Here is an 18452-nt window from a genome sequence, read left to right on the forward strand (position 1 = left end):
TAGTTATATTATACTGTATGAACATATGAGATGTTTGACAAAAGCATTTGAGATTTTTGCACCTGGCAGAAAATCAATTCTTACACTTCAAAATTTAATTTAACTTAGGTGTAGGACTGAAGATACGGAGTTTACCATTAATATAACAGAAATTATGACTGTATTCTCAGAAAGCTAATTGTGACATTGCTAATTGTGATGTTGATGGTATAGTACAACATCTTTTCCATAACGGATGTCTTCTTGGACAAACATCCAGTCCTGAAAGAGGTCAGTCTACTAATTCAGTGACGTTATTTTTAGCCTAAGATCAATATTACAGCAGAACATATTTACATTCAGTGGTTTTGTTACTTACCTGGAAGACATATCAGGAAGTTTTCATGCTGTCAGAAAAACATTAATGACTTAAACCAACTGGACAACGACAACAAGAAATCCAAAGTACTGCCAAAAATACGCACCTTGTTGTTCTGAGTATCTGGATGAGGTGGTGAATCAAGGTTTATTATGGCATGTAAAATATCATGAGTTAAGTTACCAAGATGTAACAATGGATTAGCCACCACTGTTTTGACACTAGCTGTGCAAGCAAATAGGAGAGGTATGGAGCTTTGCTCTGGCAGAGGTGTGGATGGTATCTGTACAGACTGCTCCTAAAAACAAGCAAGAAATACGCGTGAACACACACAAAATGATAGTAGAGCCTCCTAAAGTGAACAAATCTTTTAAGAAGGGAAGGAAGTTCTAAAGTAACAAAAAGAAATCCACAATCTACAGAAAGCAAAGCATTACATTTATAATAAAACAAGTATATGCTATTAAAAAAAATCAGGCCCATCCTCTTTTGTATCTTTATTGATCTGGATGAGTGAATTCGAGGGCACCCTCATTAAGCCTTCAGATGACACCAACTTGGATGGAAGTGTTAATCTGCCGGCGGGTAGGAAGACCCTGCAGAGGGACCTGGACAGGGTGGGTCAATGGGCAGAGGCCAATTGGATGAGGTTCAACGTGGCTGTGTGCCGGGGCCTGACAATGCTGTGCTACGCTACAGGCCTGGGGTAGAGAGGCTGGAAAGCTGTGCAGAAGAAAAGTGGGTGCTGGTTGATGCTTGCCTGAACATGAGCCAGCAGGGTGCCTAGGTGGCCAAGAAGGCCAACGGCATCCTGGCTTGTGTCAGGTACAGGAAGGTGACCTGTACTCTGCTCTGGTGAGGCTGCACTTGGAGTACGGTATTCATGTTTGGGTCCCTCACTGGAAGGGCATCGAGGCCCTGGAGCATGTCCAGAGAAGGGCTACAAAGCTGGTGAAGGACCTGGAGCACAAGTCCTATGAGGAGCAGCTGAGGGCACTGGGGTTGTTCAGTTTGGAGAAGAGGAGGCTCAGGGGAGACCTTATTGCTCTCTACAGCTACCTGAAAAGAAGCTGGGGGGACCTGGGGGTCAGCCTCTTCTCACAGATGATAGGACTAGAGGGAATGGCCTCAAGTTGTGCCAGGGGAGGTTCAGGTTGGAAATGAGGTGACATTTCTTCTCAGAAAGAGCAGTCAGGCATTGGAACAGGTTGTCCAGGGAGGTGATAGTATCACCATCCCTGAGGGTGTTTAAGGAAAGGTTGGACGTGGTGCTTAGGGACATGGTTTAGTGGGTGACATTGGTGGTAGGGGGACTGTTGGACCAAATGATCTTGGAGGTCTTTCCCAACCTTAATGATTCCATGAATTTATATTAAAAAAATTCAACAGGAATATGAAACATTCAAAAAATCTACAACTCTGAAGCAGAGAAAACATAAATTGATTTCCACCACATACCTGCTGAGATTCCTGCAGTAGCAAGATTAATTCCATTCTAACAGATGCCAAACCTCCACCATGAGAACCATGAAGTATGCAGTAACTAAGGAACATTCGTAAGAGAGACTGGTATTTCAGAAGCCATTGACGTCTTTTCTGAAAGTTTTCTTTCTGTAGCATGCCTTTTTGCTGGTCAGCTAAGTCTTCAGTATTTTCATGTAATGCAACTTCCTCTGTCATCACATTAATTCCTGACTGTATCTCTTCTACTTCAGCACTATAATCACAGGTCTTTTGAAGAGCTACCACTTCTCTTTCAAGCCACTGATAAAGCTGATACCTCAATTTCCCACCATCTACCTCATAACCAGTGGACAGTGTTCGAAGCTCTACAGTAAGAATTTTCAAGCATGCTCTAAACTTCAGCTGAGCTGAAATTATATCTTCTGATGGGCTCAGAATATCTTTTTCATCAATTGCACTAAAAGATTCTGTGTAGCTAGAGCTTGTTTCATACGACTTTTCACTTCTCTTCATAGGTTTTAGCTCTTTCATCACCAGGGAGGAATCTTCACTCTCATCACCTTCATCACTGTCTGACTGTAGTTTCAAATCTTCATCTTGGAATACTATGCTTGGTTGGCTCCAGTCAAATGAAAGAGTTGAACTTGAGTGTTTTCCCGAAGAACAATCTGAAGAGGACCCTAGACCATTCAATACAGGCTGTGACCAATCAACACTGGAAGCCTGATCTTTTGTTTCCAGCTCTTTAACTGGAGAAGATGGTGAGAAATCTTTACTGGTATCCATTAAGCTAGGGGATCTACAGAATGGCTTTGACCTCTTGACAACTTTGGGCATCTTTGATAACACTTCTAAGGCCAACATAGGACAACCGGCTTTTAAATGAGCATATGCCGTGGTGAAGAAAAGTCGTCTTTCACCTAGGTTGATTTTGTCAGCTAATCCATTTTCCACTGTCAGGCAAATGTGTGTAGGAAAAGCATCAGAAGAGCCGAAATGACGTCTCAACAGGAGAGGATGTGTTCTTAAGTAGTTGTAGAAGTTAAACACTGCAGGGTTACAACTTGATGAGCCATCTCCGTCATCTAAAAAGATATTGCATCATGAGGAAAATCTACAATTCCACATGGAATAATACATCTGAAAATTTCTCAATTCATCAGAAGGCTATTAGGTCTTAATATTCATTCTATTGTTGCCTTCATTCTAACCCTTTTTTCATCTTCATCAAATGGGAAGTGGGGAGGACATTGTCAAACCTAATCACTAAAAAGAGAAGCTGGAATGAGAGCGTTTAAGAAGTTTAATTTTAAAAAAATGCCATTTCTTTTATTTGAAGCAAGGCCTGTTCTACTGCAGTCAAAGGATTCCACATTCTTCTTGGTAGTACAAGTTTCTGAAGTGTCCACCACTAACTGGCATTAAGACGTTCCATCCTACTAAAGCTTTTTACTTGGTGGAAAAAAAAGGCCCTTTAATAAGTTTTTGGTTAGTATTTTTGACTAATTCCTAACAAAATGCAACTTTGAATAAAACTGGGGAGTCCGTAACGCTTACACATACTGATATCAGTATTGCATACAATAAGTGAATTATACAGCTGTGCAACTTGCACATATTTAAATTTCATGTTCAAAAGCACAATAAGCATATACAAAAAACTTCCCAACTTATGCTTACACTTTGTGAAGTGTAACTTTTATGTTCAGAAAATCACTGAAAAGCTAGGAGCATCAACACAGGGCAATTCACAACTTTCAAAGAGCCAAGGTTAGCTGAGAGTTTACTGCTTCTGCTATCAGGAGCTATGACACTAAAAACTACAGATAACAGGTATAGGTACATAAATGTACCTATTAAATAATTTGCCTATTAAATAATTTTTTTTTGCCTATTAAATAATTAAAAAATGCAAAATGCCACAAATAAGACTCTAAATCGATTAAAGAAGAATTAGTAACCTTTGAAAATGATTAAACGCACAAGTATGTGAACAAGATGGCAACAACTGAACACTTTATTATTCATTTGCTTAAAATCACCTTCAGGTATTAAAGGCCTACTGAAATCAGTTTTTAAGTTGAATTACACAGCTCTGGTGATTGAGTCTTTCATTTATCCCCGTAACATTTCTCTCAGTAGACAAGACAGAAGCTAGCTATCATAACTGCTAGGGACTTGAAACATTTAAATTATTTGAGAATACCAACTTTAGGAAATAATCTATCTGCTTAATAGAAGCAGTCTATAAAGCTAGCAATTGAACAGTGAGAAAATCCACTTTAAGAGACTTACATTATACATCTCATACAGTACTCCAGGACCCATGTGGATTTCCTTGTATCATAAATATCAAACTGCTATAGAAAGGATTGTTTTATCAGTGTGGTCAATCAATCTTACTACGGACTAAAAGCTATACAGCACCATGTATTCACAGCTCTGCTATATAAGTAACTATGTGATCCGTGATCAGGAATTTTTTCGTAGTTTGTGACAGAGTTCCTACTTTAAATTGTCTCTTCCTCTTGAAGATGCTACTGGAAAAACAGTGAAAATGCTGCACCACTGTAGGGTCATTCTTGTTTTCCTGATGTTCACATACTTAAAGGATACATTAAGAACCCATTCATGCAAAATAGGATATTAACAACACAGTCATCACATTTACTATAAATAGTAAACCTATTTAATGAGCAACTGTGCAGTACCTGATAACATTCAGACTATACCCTAATACTCTGTAAATGAATAGTTAAAACCAACCTAACAATCAAAATACTCATTCTTACCTCCTTCATCTTCAACAGAATGTTTAATCAAAGTGTCAAGAGCCTTGCTATAATCTTCCAAAATCCAGTAAGCCATACTACGCAGAAAAGGATCACTGTACATGTTTCCTGAGCTTTCCTTTCCAGGAAAGGCACTTCCCAAAATTCTCTTCTGTAGTATAGATTTATAAGTACTAGACACTTCAAACTCTGACTCATAAAGTCTTGATATTACTAGAGCCAACTGAATGTCATTCAATTTTTCAAGGCAGACCTAAATGAAAATAAATATAGTTACAAGATCAAACATTCTAATTTTGCTTCTGGTTAAAACAATCAGAAGGCAAGAAATGATAAGAATACATTCAGACTCAGATACAGGTATCAACTCCATTAGCAGAAAGCAGGCTTAATAGCTGCGGCCAACAATTATATAAAAGAGCTGATTTGTCATTTTTTCAGTTTAAGTCTGACATGTCACTAGATCTTTGAAATCAGCTGGCGTTGATGTCTCATTGTCAGTGTGTACGTGCCACATCTTGAAGTCGGATGTTTAGGTTCAGAAGATCTACAGAACATAACACCTCACTATCAAAGAGATATTCCCTCACAGTTTTTCAAGTCTTATAAGCAGGACTTGGAAAGATTTTTGTTTTGTGAAAGGATTCTAGGAGCCAAATCACACCACTGTCAACGAGCCTTCATTTTCAGACCTGAAACCTCTCAACGGAAAACCTTTTCTTCATACATGACAGGACAGAGAAACCAAAAGCAAGTTAAAGGTAGACAGCCCTCCCAATATTATTACAGAGAAATCAGCCATGAACCTAGCATCACTAGCCTGAGAGCTAAAACAGAATCAAAATGTCTAGATCAAGATCAAGGATTTTCATGCCATTAATATGCATGGGGGTGAGAGAGGGAAAGAGCAAACAGACTGGAATCTTCAGGGGTCATACTAATTTAAATTGCAAATTTCTCACGCATTTCAGTCACACTCATTACATTGGTAAGTTAGGAAAATATATCAGTCTTAAACAAAAAAGTTCATTATTTTATTACCTCCACTGCATCTTTTAAGTGTCCTGCCAACAAGAAAAATGCCGCAGAATGTTCAAAACGCTGTTTGCCAAGCAAAGAGAAAGCATTTTTTAATGCTGCTTTACGCCACCTGTCCTCAGTGAAGTTGTTTCCAAAAAACTGTGTCATTTTAGTATCTTTTCGGGACCTGCATATTGAACATAATTGACAAAAATATATTACACTTATCAAACGTATTTTGTCTCCTGATTTCTTCTGATGTCAGTAGAATTTTACATAGATATTTTCAATAAGAAATGCAGAGGCTGGGAGCACTGGGAGCATAGGAGGCTTTGTTTTTATAAATTAACAAAAACATTACTAAGTATAAAACTAATAGTATTTTTAGTTAGCTTCATATAAACAAAGAAAAACTTAATTTTCCCCCAGGCAATATGCTCAAAGCAAGTCACATTGCAAACTACTTTTTAGAAAGGTTGCAAAGGTGAAAATTATTATGAAACTCCAGTTTGAAAGGCAGGCTTAATTCAGTCCTTTGAATTTATGGTAAAATTCGTAATTAAAGCCCCTTTTCTTAAGGATATCCATGTCATTCCAAACAGAACACAGGCAGTCCACAAGCAGTAAATCAGAATTAAGCAGTGAATGAAATTACAGGAGATTTGAGACTAAAACTTGAAAGCATTGACCTTTAGAAATGACTAAATTACCACATTAAATATAAAAAGCTTAGTAACTACCCATTCAAATTCAAAGTAAGTTATTAAATTGGATCTCAGTTTCCAATGCTAACATTTGTGTTTCTTTTTAATCACTATAATTCAATGTTTTTCCCCAAATTATACCACACTGTTAAGAAACTCCACTTAAGATCCTGGATACCTCCTACCTGTATAGTCCCCAGATCACAGCCTTCTTTTTCATCGCAAGGTAGAAAATGGCTGCATCAAGTGGATCATTGTTACGCTGAAACGCTGCTTTAGCTACCTGCGAAGACAATTCAACAAGGGTGAAAAAATACATACACAAGAATTTAAGAGAATCTTCAGTTGGGTTCCTCTTGCTTCTGATATCCCATGCCCCACAGAGTTTAGATGTTCTATTTAACAGACATCGATCGTGAGGTGATGGATCCTGAAATAAGAACATGTGAAGCTACTACTGCTTCAACACATTTTTATTGTTTCATCACAGAAACCTTTAGGTTGGAACAGACCTTCATGGTCATCAAGTCCAACCATCAACCTGACCTACTGCATTTCATCACTAAAGCATATTCCTTGGGGCTACATACACGTTTCCAGGGATGGGAACTCCACCACTTCCCTAAGCAGCCCGTTCCAATGCTTAACCACCTTCTCTGTACAGAAATTCTTCCTGATATCCAAACTAAGCCTCCTCTCGCACAACTTGACACTGCTTCCTTGTGTCCTATCACTTGTCACCTGAGAAAAAGAGACCAAAACCCTCCTCACTTCAACCACATTTCAGGTAGTCGTAGAGACTGATGAGTTCTTCCACCTCAGTCTCTTCTTCTCCATACTAAACCACCATCCAGACCACTGATAAAAATTTTAAATAAAACTGGGCCTAAGACTGAGCCCTGGGATATGCCACTGGTGACCAGACACCAACTGGACTGAACGTCCTTCACTAGGGCCCTTAGAGTCCAGCCATGCAGACAGTTCTTCACCTAGTGAAATGTGCACCTGTCCAAGCTATGAGCAGCAAGTTTATCCAGGAGAATACTGATGGAAAGAGTGTCAAATGTTTTACTAAAATCTAGGCAGACAACATCCACAGCCTTTCCCTCATCTGCTATGTCATCCTGTCATAGAAAGAGATCAGGTTAGTAAGGTAGGACCCGCCTTTCATAAGCCCATGTTGGCTCTATCTGATCACTCGCTTGTTCCATGCATGCTGGATGATGACATTCAAAGTGATCTGCTCCACAACCTTCCACTGCACCAAGATCAGAATACCAGGCCTGCTGTTCTCTGTATCCTCCTTTCCTGTCCTTCTTGTAGATTGGTGTCATATTAGCTGACCTGGTCAACTGGGACCTCCCTGGACCTCTGGAACTGCTGGTAAATTACTGCAGGTGGCCTGGCGAGCATTTTTCCCCAACTCCTTCAGAACCTTTGGATGAATCACTTCCACTCTCAAACTTGTGAATGTTCAAATGATGTAGGTGGTCACTTAGAGTTTCCCTCTGGATTATAGGACCTTCATCTCACTACGATCTTCAAACACAGGGGGCTGAGTTCCCTAGCCTTACTAATAAAGGCAGAGGCAAAGGAGGCATTTTGCCTCTTGAAGTACTCATAAAGTATCTCAGCCTTTTCCACATCTTTTGTCTGTTTCCCCCTCATACCCAATAAAGGATGGAGATTCTCCATGTTGTTCCTTTTCTGTTAACGTATTTATAAATTCATTTTTGTTGTCTTTTACCCCACTAGCCAACCTGAGTTCCAGTTAGATTTGGCCCTTCTCATTTTCTCCCTACAGAATTTCCCAACAGCTCTACAGTCCCCCCAAGTTGCCTGCCCGTTTTTCCAGAGCTCCGTTTCTTCCTGAGTTCCTGAAGAGGCAATCTATTTAGCCACATGGGTTTTCTCTCCTGCTGGCTCAACCTTCAGCACATTGGGACTGCCTTTTCCTTCATCTTTAAGAATTCATTCCTGAAGAATGTCCAGCATTCCTGGATTCTTGTTTTTGACAAACAAGATGTTTGTCAAACAAGGCCTTTCAAAACTGCCTCCCAAGGGATTCTGTCAACCACGTCTCTACATAGGCCAAAGTCTGCCGTCTGGAAATTCAAGGTAGCAGTTCTGCTAACTGTCTTTTAATTTCACCAATGGTTAAAAACTATCATTTCATTACCACTATGCCCTCATAAAATGGGTTGGGTTGGAAGGGACCTTAAAGATCATCTAGTTCCAACCTCTCCCCACTCTGCCATGGGCAGGGACATCTTTTGCTATATTAAGTTAGCCCGAAGCCCCATCCATCCTGCCCTTGAACACTGCCAGGGATGGGGCATCCACAACTTCTCTGGGCAACCCGGTCCAGTACCTCACCACCCTCAGAATAAAGAATTTTTTCCTTATATCTGATCTAAACCTACCCTTTTTTTTTAAATATTCTTACCCCTTGTTCTATCACTACAATCCCCAATGAGGAATCCTTCCCCACCTTTCCTGTAGTCTGCCTTTAAGTACTGGACGGCTGCTATAAGGTCTGCCTGCAGAGCCTTCTCTTCTTCAGACTAAACCACCCCGAATCTCCCAGCCTAACTTCACAGAAGAGGTGGTGCTACAGCCCTTTGAGGCACCTTTCTTAGGTGGCTCACACACAACCTGTGTCAGGAAACGATCTTCCACATACTCCAGGCATCTCCCAGACTGTTTCCTCTTCACTGTACTTTATTTCCACTTGGCATCTGGGAAGCCCAAGTCCCCCGTGAGAACAAGGGCTAGTGATTGTGACCCTTTTGGTTGCTTATAGAGTATTTTTATCTATTTCTTCATCCTGGTTCAGTGGTCCATACAGATTCAAAACATACCTGCCTTCTTGGCCTTTCCCTTACTCTTACCCATACATATTCAACCATCACCCAGCTCCATGCAGACAAAGCAATCCCAAAGATACACAGCTATCTCACCTCCTCTCTTTCCTTGCCCATCCCTCCTGAAAAGCATGTAATCATCTATCACAGCACTCAGGGATGCAATCTGTCCCACCATGTCTCACTTAGGCCAATTATATCTTAGCTCTGTGACTTAACTATACCATTAAGCCAATGGTCTTCCAGTTCTAGAAGCTTTTTGGCAGATCAAATGGGAATGCCTACACCTGAAATCAGTTCCTGAAATCAAAATAAAATTAACTTATTAGTTGCTTTGGTAATCAAAGGATAGATGGAGACTTGAGCAGGCTGGGACAGGTCACAACAAGAGAAAGTTTTACAGAAAATTATTTTTGGAGTTGAAAAGGAAAAAGGGATAAGTGGAAGTAAGAATAGTCCAAGACCTATGTAAGATAACCTTAAATGCAGGCCCAGGAAACTTCATTTTTCTTTAAATGAAAAGCAGGTAATTTTCACAAAGTGATGATTAATTGCTGAAGACTGAACAGTAGAAGTAGAGACATGCATTTTACCACTTTGTGTTTTGCAGTCAAATTATTTTGTGCATGTCAGTTTCTAGCTCAACACACTTGGCTCTTCCAAGAGCTTAAAGCAACTGAGGTTAGGCTTATTGCTGCATCTGTGACAATTCAAATATATATATTTTTAAGAAATAAGGAAAAGCAATAGAAGGCCATGGAAGTAAATCAGCTTGCAAGACAGATGACAGATGTACCATAACTTAATTGGCCTGACCTCTAATAGGTTTCTACTGAGAATCTTTCCCCATAAGTTGTTTCCTTACCTAGGAAAGGCCCTTGCTATACAAAAAACTAGCTCAACATGTATATTGAGCATCCACCATAAGCACTGTATGCTACACCTTCAAAATGTAGATTTTAAAAGCCAAAAACGTACTTCACACTGAATTTGAGACCTAAATTAACGAAAAAACACATTAAATACAGAATTGCACATTCATACAATAAACCATATTCATAACTAGTACAGCATGAAGCATTCTGTAATCCTGAACACAACCAAAATTTCAAACTATATAAACAGAAAGTACTAGAGAGCAGATATTTGAAAAGAAGTTTTGCAATTTTGTTTCAGAAGACTCTGTTTACCTTTTCTATGCATTTCCGCAGGCTATGGATATTTCGAACCCACCATCCTATACCCATAGCTCTGAGTTCTGACCATGTTGGATCTCCTTTCTGCATAGCAGGGAGCATGCTCAGTAGTTCTTCTTCTGCTACTGAATGAAATGCCCAGGCAAAATGACTAGTAGATAAGCCTAGATAATCAACCATTAAAAAAAAAAAAAAAGATTCAGTAATAAAGAATCAATAATATCCATTCAAGGAGGTAAGGGTTAAGAGGAGATAAAAAGGCTAAATTGTTCATTTTGGACTGGTAAGTGCATTAACGATGAAACAGCAGAAATTCTTTAATATTTAGTATGTAAATATTCTTAAAAGTTTATACAGATGAAAGCGATTTTTTAACTTGTAAACTGCTTAGATAGTTTGCAAAGAACAGTTATTGACTGAAGCTCAAATTATAATGGGTGGCTTTAAGATTAGCCATGACAGGAAGTGGAACATATTGATTAAACTTTTCAAAGTTTTCATTATTTTGATTTGGATTGAAAGAAAGTGAAGATTACAGCAGCAGAAAACAGGTTTGAGAACAGAGGTACAAAAGAACTCTGAAAGACAAAAGCCATGGCATAAGGAAAACAGCAATTACTAATGAGCATAAAAGCTAGTTATGGATTACTGCAACACCAGGAATGACCACAGGTGGCTGCTTTGCAGAGAAACAACTGCACCTCTACAGGCACTTCTCATGAATTTTTGAGCTCAGTAGAAGCAATGCATCTCAGCTAAAAGGGTACTAGGAGAGACCTAACTCAGCAGTAATGTACTGTGGCAGTCCTAGTAAGATCCAATCTCATACACAGCGGAAGAATAACAAGCCATGACATTGAAAATGTAATTATCTGTTATGAAGACTAATAAGAGGGTGAAGAAATAATCAAAATCACCCTTTCAAATCTGGATAAGTCCTAATCAAACATGATTTTGTAGTAACTGGTTGGAACTAGTCAAAACTACAACAAAGAAAGCTTTATTTGAAATAGTTAATTGGATAATTACACTAGGTATATGAAAAAGCTTCAGTGATTTAATCAATTTTTTTTTTCAAAACAAAAAAAAAACAACACCTGAGACAGTAAGTACTCTGTATTTTCTGCTTTATTTCTGCAGAAGGTTATTGGAACGACATGGTACTAGAAGTACAGAAGAGCCTGTTCTCTTGGGGAAACAGAAGAAAATTAAAACTACAAAATTGTAATAGTTAGAGAAAAACACTTCAGTTTTAACACCTGCGACTAGAGTAAAGCAGACATCTTCCAGTCTGGCATGCATTTGGATTGAACAATAGTGGTGTTGTTCATTTGTTTTTAAGAAAAACAAAATTACCTTGATTCTGGACAGACATGTCAATAACATAGAATCATGTGTACAGCTACTTCATTTAGTAACATTCACCCCCTCTAAGAAAACAAGTCAGTTACCTTGGTGAAGCAGTTGAGCTCGATGTACAGGAGGAAGTGAAGTTGTCAGAAACGTGTGAAGCCGAACAGCCAATAAAAATTTTAAACCACACTCATCAAGAGTTTCTCCACCTACAATTAAATGTTTTGGTATGCACTTCAGAGAAACTGTTAAAAATAGCCATTGGGTCTCTTAACAGAAGAAATATCTTAGTTCTACAACTATTGATGCCTTAAATTCATAAATATATTATTAGCATAATCCATAACACGTCCCTTAATACATGAGGAAAATCTCAAAAAAAAGTTTCAATATAAAAAAAGAATCTCAATATAAAAAGTTGTGAATTTACTTGTTCAACTGAGTGCAAGAAATGGCAAAAGTGTTTCTACCAAATTAAATAAAAAAACAAACAACTAGAAATGTATTTCTCCATTTCTCTACAAAATGGAGCAAACATTGGCTGTTAACAATGTTGTCTCTTCAAAAGTGAATCAGACTGATTCACTTTTGAACAGACGTAGGCAGACTGATGAAGTATCACTGCCATTAACAGCAAGCAATACCAAATTTCATTTTATGAAGTCAGAAACTGGAGTTAAACAGTAAACATTGCGATGGTACAGTAAATCATAGACACTATACTATGACAAGCTTTAATAATAATACTTCAAAGTAACAGAGAAATGTTACAAAAAGGGTTACGAAACAATAATATATAGAATTTGGAATAGATAGCTTACCCTGATTTCTGTCTCTGCTTTCTCCAATGTCAGTACTGGTGGTAGCAATTGTATCTGCCAAGGCCATCAATGACATTTGCTCCATCCTAGTCAGACCTGGCAAACTTGAATGAAGCAAGTGACGAGAAAGAACTTGAGCATGCTCTGGTCCAAAGTAAGTTGGGCTATATTGAGAAAGATCAATGACTTTTGGTTTTGCACTGTCGTCATCTGTATCAAAAGTTACAAGTTCATCTGTGCTTGTAACAGAATTTTGAAAGAGATCTTCATAATTGTCATTGGGCATATCTTTTTTACGTTGGCTATTTTGATGATTTGACTTCTCTGAACAAGAATGAGATGAATCATCATCTGCAGCAAGCAGAGCATACAAGGGCAATGGTGGAACAGAGTCTATTTCAATATAGTCTGTAGTCTCAGTTTTGCTGAATGTTTTGGGGTCTCGTGCGGTACTTCCACTAGCACTGATGGTCAGAGATCTGAGTCTTCTATCATGATTAGGTTCAGATTCATTTATAGCTACAACTTCTCCAGCAATGCACTTCACCAGATGGGACAGTATGGCTTTTGCTCTACGTACTTTACCAAGATCCATGAGTTCTAACAGTTGATGTGGATGGTACTGAGGTAAAGTGGGAGATAATGTATGAGCTGCTTCAAAAAGACCAGAGTCTTCCATTTCAGCAGAGAGATCAAAGGCAGATCTTTTCCCACTAAGTTTTTGTGCAAGGCTGGTCATAGATCTGGTCAAAGTTCGCTTTGGTGGAGGCAGAACTGAGCCAGCTGACTGGCTTTGTTTCATTGAGCTAGTTATACACGGCATACTTCCACTGTAGGAATCTGTACTAATTAGCTCCCGCTTGGCAGGAGGCTGCCACTGAGAATAGACATGCATTTCACAATCCATTCCAACTACAAGAATACCATCACGTACCCATGACAAGGAGACTGGAAAAGGAGGTGACCCCTCTACAGAGGAAACCAAGTCAACAGAACGCAGTAGAACAAACCTAGAAAGAGCTGTGGCCTTTGTAGTAGTACTGCCACTATGGGAGATTGCTATACTCTCCTTACCATTTTGTTCTTGCATTTTCCCAGACAGCTGGCCAAACAAAAAAAGTTTTGATCCAATTCCTACTGTCAGAATATGTGAACCATCCTCCCTAGACATCCAATCTAAGTGTACCAAGTGCTTAGTGCTGGGCATCACATTCCCACCATGAGAGAAAGAAACCTCTTGTCTGTTATATGCCACTAAATTACTATCAATACTAATAGCAGGGTCTAACATTGTGCCTATCTCATCTAAATGAAGAGTCTGCTCTAGAACCCAGGAAGAACCTCCTGTAGATTCACATTCAAAAATGCTAACATGCATTATAAAGTCGTGATGAAGGTGACTATTTTTAGGTGATACCTGCTTGTATGCTACAGCTAATCGGTTTGTGTGTGCACAACTAACTTCAGTTGGCCTTCCTGGAACAGTAATAGCACTACTACTAAGAAGTCCATCTTCAATCAATAATGGCCATTCTTCCCAAATATACGTAGCATCACTCTGTACATTAGATTCTGTCATGGACGAAGCCGATGAATCAGTGGTCACCCTGCATCTCCAGAATCGAACTTTTCCATCTGAGCATGAAGTAGCCAGCAGATAAGGTGCACGACAAACAGGATATATGGAAGAGGAACTCAGATGTCCTAAAAATTAAGTATTTTTTATTAGTGCAAATAATAAAAAGTAAGCCAAAAGTAAAGACCTTTTTGTCCCATTATCATTTTATTATTCTAAAACAGACGAAAATATTAGGACTTCCTCATAAAAAGGATTGTTCCCAGAGCTTTACAAGATTAAAAAAATCCTGTGAGATTATTTTACTATTAGTCTCCATTTCATTCTCTAGAAAGGAGTTACACTGCATGATTTAAATCTGAATTTAATATCACTAGGTGCCAGTTTTGCATTGTATGGGAAATACATTGTCTGATATACTTCTATCATCTCACACACAAACACTTCTCTTTCGGAAATCTAAAAATCTTTCCAAGATATTTTTGAGAGGCTTCTGATAGAAACCTTAAATTTAAGTGTACATCCCACCAAAATTAATGATTTTAAAACTATTTGTTTTTCTACAATTCCTTTTATTTTCAGAACCTGGGTTTAAATAAATGTTATGTCTTTCATAAAAAAAAAAAAAAAAAAAACAAAAAACTTTATTTTGGTATTAGTTTCAAGATCCAGATTAAAAAGTCAGGGGAGCAGGTTTTAGCAAACAATTTAGATCTATCTACAGGTATTTTAATTCAAACAACAAATACCAAAATATTCATTTCTGTTTTAAGCCAAAGTCAGAAATGCAAGGATTCCACACTTTATTCTGAAAATAATAAGAATTTTAAAAAAAAAAAAATCACAAACCTGCTGAGGGCTTAACACTTATTATCTCCACTCCTTCTGGCAAATTCAACTCTTGACTATATACCATTTTCGAAGAGAGAGTAAGCCAGCTGGTGCTCTGAAGGTTTGCTCTACAGGCTTGATACTTTTGATTGAAAGGTGACTGGACCTTCTCTGGATCTGGTGAAGAATGCAGTTCTTCTGTTTGTTTTGTTACTTCAGGTGTATCTGAGGCTACCTTTTCACCTAAAAATGTATACACTGTTAGTTAAAAAAAAATAATCAGTAATTTCTTTTAACTAGAGTCTAGTACCAGTGTCACTCATTATAAGTTCCAAAAAGATAGATAAAATGTTAAGAATTGTACTTTCATTGAAAAGTGTTCCCAAATTCAGATGTAAAGAGAAATTGTAGCACACCTCAAATTAAACACTCCATAAATCTAGAAGTGCTTAGAGCTTCTTACACAGGAAACTCTTACTCTTAAAACAATCAAACTACAACCAGAAGCAGCAAAACTGCAAAAGAAAGAGGCAGGTATGTGGGCTTCCATGGAAATTAATGTTTCATGAGGCACAGAGTATCTGCTGCAAGAGGAAATTAAATGCAGACTTCCATGTCTTACCTCATAAATTGAGGGAAAGTATTTTTTTCAGAAAAGTTTTGTCAAAATTCACTTAAAATGTATGATCTCAAAGATTATGTCACATGAATACTTCATTATTTTTTAAAAAAATAATAAAACCCAACAGCGTAAGTATGAATTTGAAACATACATTGGTTTAAAAAAAGAACTTTCCCAGTAGTGGCCTCACCGTGTAAGTAGATTAGAAAATTTGTATCTTTTGTTATCTCAACAGTTTAGTAACTGCAATACTATTTAAAGTAACTGAAAATTCTTCCTGTGAAGGCAACAGTGAGATAAATAACCATTTGGTTTAAACGACAGAAACGTGCATTGTAACAGGTTTGTCTAGTATGTGATGAATGTTGGATTTCTGTTTCCTTATGATCTTTGTGTACTTAGTTTTATAATTTTCATGGTAGTTTTGTAGTCTGAAAGAACCAAAGATTCCAGAACTTCAGATTTTTTTTTCAGAACTGTAATCATACTCTCTGATGTTTAGGTGCTTCAGAGTATAGCCCAATATAATTTATCTATAAGCTCAAAAACTGTAGACCACAAATTTCTAAGAAGCAAAGCATCTGAGCTCTTAGGCTCCATTAAAACCAAAAAAATACATTTGCCCTTTGAATACACAAAACTAACAATTTAGGGCTCAGGATGAATTCAAAAGCTTCAGCATTCTGAAAATTAAGAAGTGATCAAGAAAGAATGGGTTGTGATGAAAGATTCTAAGAGAATTATAGACTGTTTACAAAAACCTGAAATGCCATTTAAAATACAGTGAATACCTGATAGATTCACAAGAGTGTGGTATTTTTGTTTTGTTTTATTTATTTTTTTAAATCTAACCTACACAGAAATTGGCTTACCTACTGAGACAGGAATTGATTTCAAGTGTAAGTGCCACATACGTAGTAATGAACGGTTTTGATTATACTCCATTACTATTAAGTAGAATTTTTCAGAGAATCCATTCTGCTGGTTTCCTGATGAAAATCAGAACAGAAATACTTCAGGCATTATTCAACTGCAAGTAGAACTAAATGTGCCAGCTAGCAAGTAATCTTAATAAACTACTGCCAGCTGATACTCAAATACAGCAGTCTGACTACATTCAACCTAATTATACTAGTTTTATCAGTACTTCACCAAAAACAATAGCCCCTGCAATTATTATAGGCACAGATAGTAATAACAGTCACTATGCTCTTTTAGAGAGGTTAAAATATTTGTCATATATTTAAAGCTAAGTACCAGAATGTGCACTCAGCTCTACCTACTTATCTTTAATGGGTTGCTCTCTTAACACTTTCTTAAAGGTATGTGTTTCTGGCCACTCTAAGAGTTCAGACAGTGAACTAGACAGAGATTTGGCCTGACCCAGTACAGCTGTTACATTTAATGTACAAAAACTACACACATTGCATCTACAGAAGCAATTACACGTCAACAATTGGGAAAGTCACAGCTTGGTCTAATTAATAGTTCATCCATCACAATCCAGCCAAGATTGATTATATAGTCTAGAACACACAAGAGGAAAAAGGATTCTTCCTAAAATTATTTGCTGTACTTCTACCCATTAAGAAAAGAAGGCATGAATTGTTATCAGTAGAAGCCCATTTCTGGAGGGTGCACCCAGACATTCTCCCTCCTTAGCACTGAAGTAATCTTATTAGGACTAAGCAAGAATGGTTAATTTAGTGATACTACCACGTATAATCTTTTCTCCAGGATTCCTTCAACCTCTCTTTACAATTGCATTTTTAGGTATACATCTACAAAAAACAAGATCTACTAAAAACTACGTTTGCCCTGCGGGTCTCACACAGGGCTGCACATGGTACTGTTCTTTTTTTAAAAAATAATATGAGCTAAATACTTACATGCTTAGCTAAAAAGGAAAGAGCAGAGGCTTAAAACTGATGTGCTTTTAAGTATTAGATAGTTTGAAATGAGAACATATGTCAATGGCACACTTCTAATTCACAGTATTAAAGAGCACATTTAGCTAAATTTCTTTCATGGCAGAAACCCATATAGACTTCCAGAATGTACACCCAAGACTGAAGAGCTTCCATGCAAATGCACAACAAATTTATGCTTTAGCACAACACTTATTTCTTTTTCCTCTATTCTGTTCTTTATTTCCAAAATCCCACTTGTATATTTTGACCACTACTGAGAGTTAGGACTGATTATCTCCATTACTCCACATGTCCTTCTTGAGCAGAAACAGCTAATTCAGAAGCAAGCACTGTATATACAGTTCAGATCATTTTTTTTTGGTATGTCTCTCTTGTCTTCTACCAAAAAATAGTTTAATGTATCGAGTTATTACACAGCATTTTGATACTGTTCCTTAATTTTCTTTTTATTCAGCATTTCCATTACCACTGCAGATGACTTGGTATCACAGCCTGTAATTTTATTTTGACCCTTTTTTTCCAAATTGTTACATTGGAACCTAACAAAACAACACCAAGTTGCTTATATGTCAAAACTACTGACCAACTTCATCAACAAAAACTGATATTTTTATTTCAAGGCAATTCAGAGCTACCTTAAGACCCATAGAATCATAACCTCTAAAACCATAGCTATGCGACGGTTTGCACCATTCACAGCATTGTACTTTTAAGTTGTCTTTTTTTTGTGTGAGTTGCTTATTTGGTATGTCATTTATCATAGAAGTCGTTTGTAAAGAACCTTCAAAAATGGATGCAGATAAGTTTGCTGTAGGGTATGCTATATCGTACCCATCATACAGGTTCTACTTTTCAAACACTTTCCTCTCCTGCAAGAACTGCATCAGCCACAAAATGTTTAACAAAGCTATCTTGTCTAA

The 18452-nt window shown here is 37.7% G+C and overlaps 1 protein-coding gene across 9 annotated transcripts in view; it reads right to left on the reverse strand.

The window, feature by feature from the left end:
* Positions 1 to 18452, reverse strand: part of DMXL1 (Dmx like 1) — a 91365-nt gene that overhangs the window by 34875 nt on the left and 38038 nt on the right. For 7 of the 9 annotated variants that reach the window (XR_014319348.1, XM_082783173.1, XM_082783176.1 and 4 more), the window contains 10 exons: positions 16474 to 16590; positions 14998 to 15237; positions 12573 to 14276; positions 11850 to 11960; positions 10393 to 10562; positions 6524 to 6621; positions 5656 to 5821; positions 4615 to 4867; positions 1817 to 2907; positions 465 to 656 (listed from right to left, as the gene is read on the reverse strand). Coding sequence is in view for 8 of the 9 variants with exons in the window: in XM_082783173.1 (XP_082639299.1) it covers positions 465 to 656; positions 1817 to 2907; positions 4615 to 4867; positions 5656 to 5821; positions 6524 to 6621; positions 10393 to 10562; positions 11850 to 11960; positions 12573 to 14276; positions 14998 to 15237; positions 16474 to 16590 (4142 nt within the window). In the remaining variant the exon portion in view is untranslated. The remainder of the gene's footprint in view (positions 1 to 464; positions 657 to 1816; positions 2908 to 4614; positions 4868 to 5655; positions 5822 to 6523; positions 6622 to 10392; positions 10563 to 11849; positions 11961 to 12572; positions 14277 to 14997; positions 15238 to 16473; positions 16591 to 18452) is intronic. The other 2 variants (XM_082783177.1, XM_082783174.1) reach the window with 1 other exon arrangement.

Source organism: Aythya marila, assembly GCF_965140915.1.
Source record: "Aythya marila genome assembly, chromosome: Z".
Taxonomy (NCBI): domain Eukaryota; kingdom Metazoa; phylum Chordata; class Aves; order Anseriformes; family Anatidae; genus Aythya; species Aythya marila.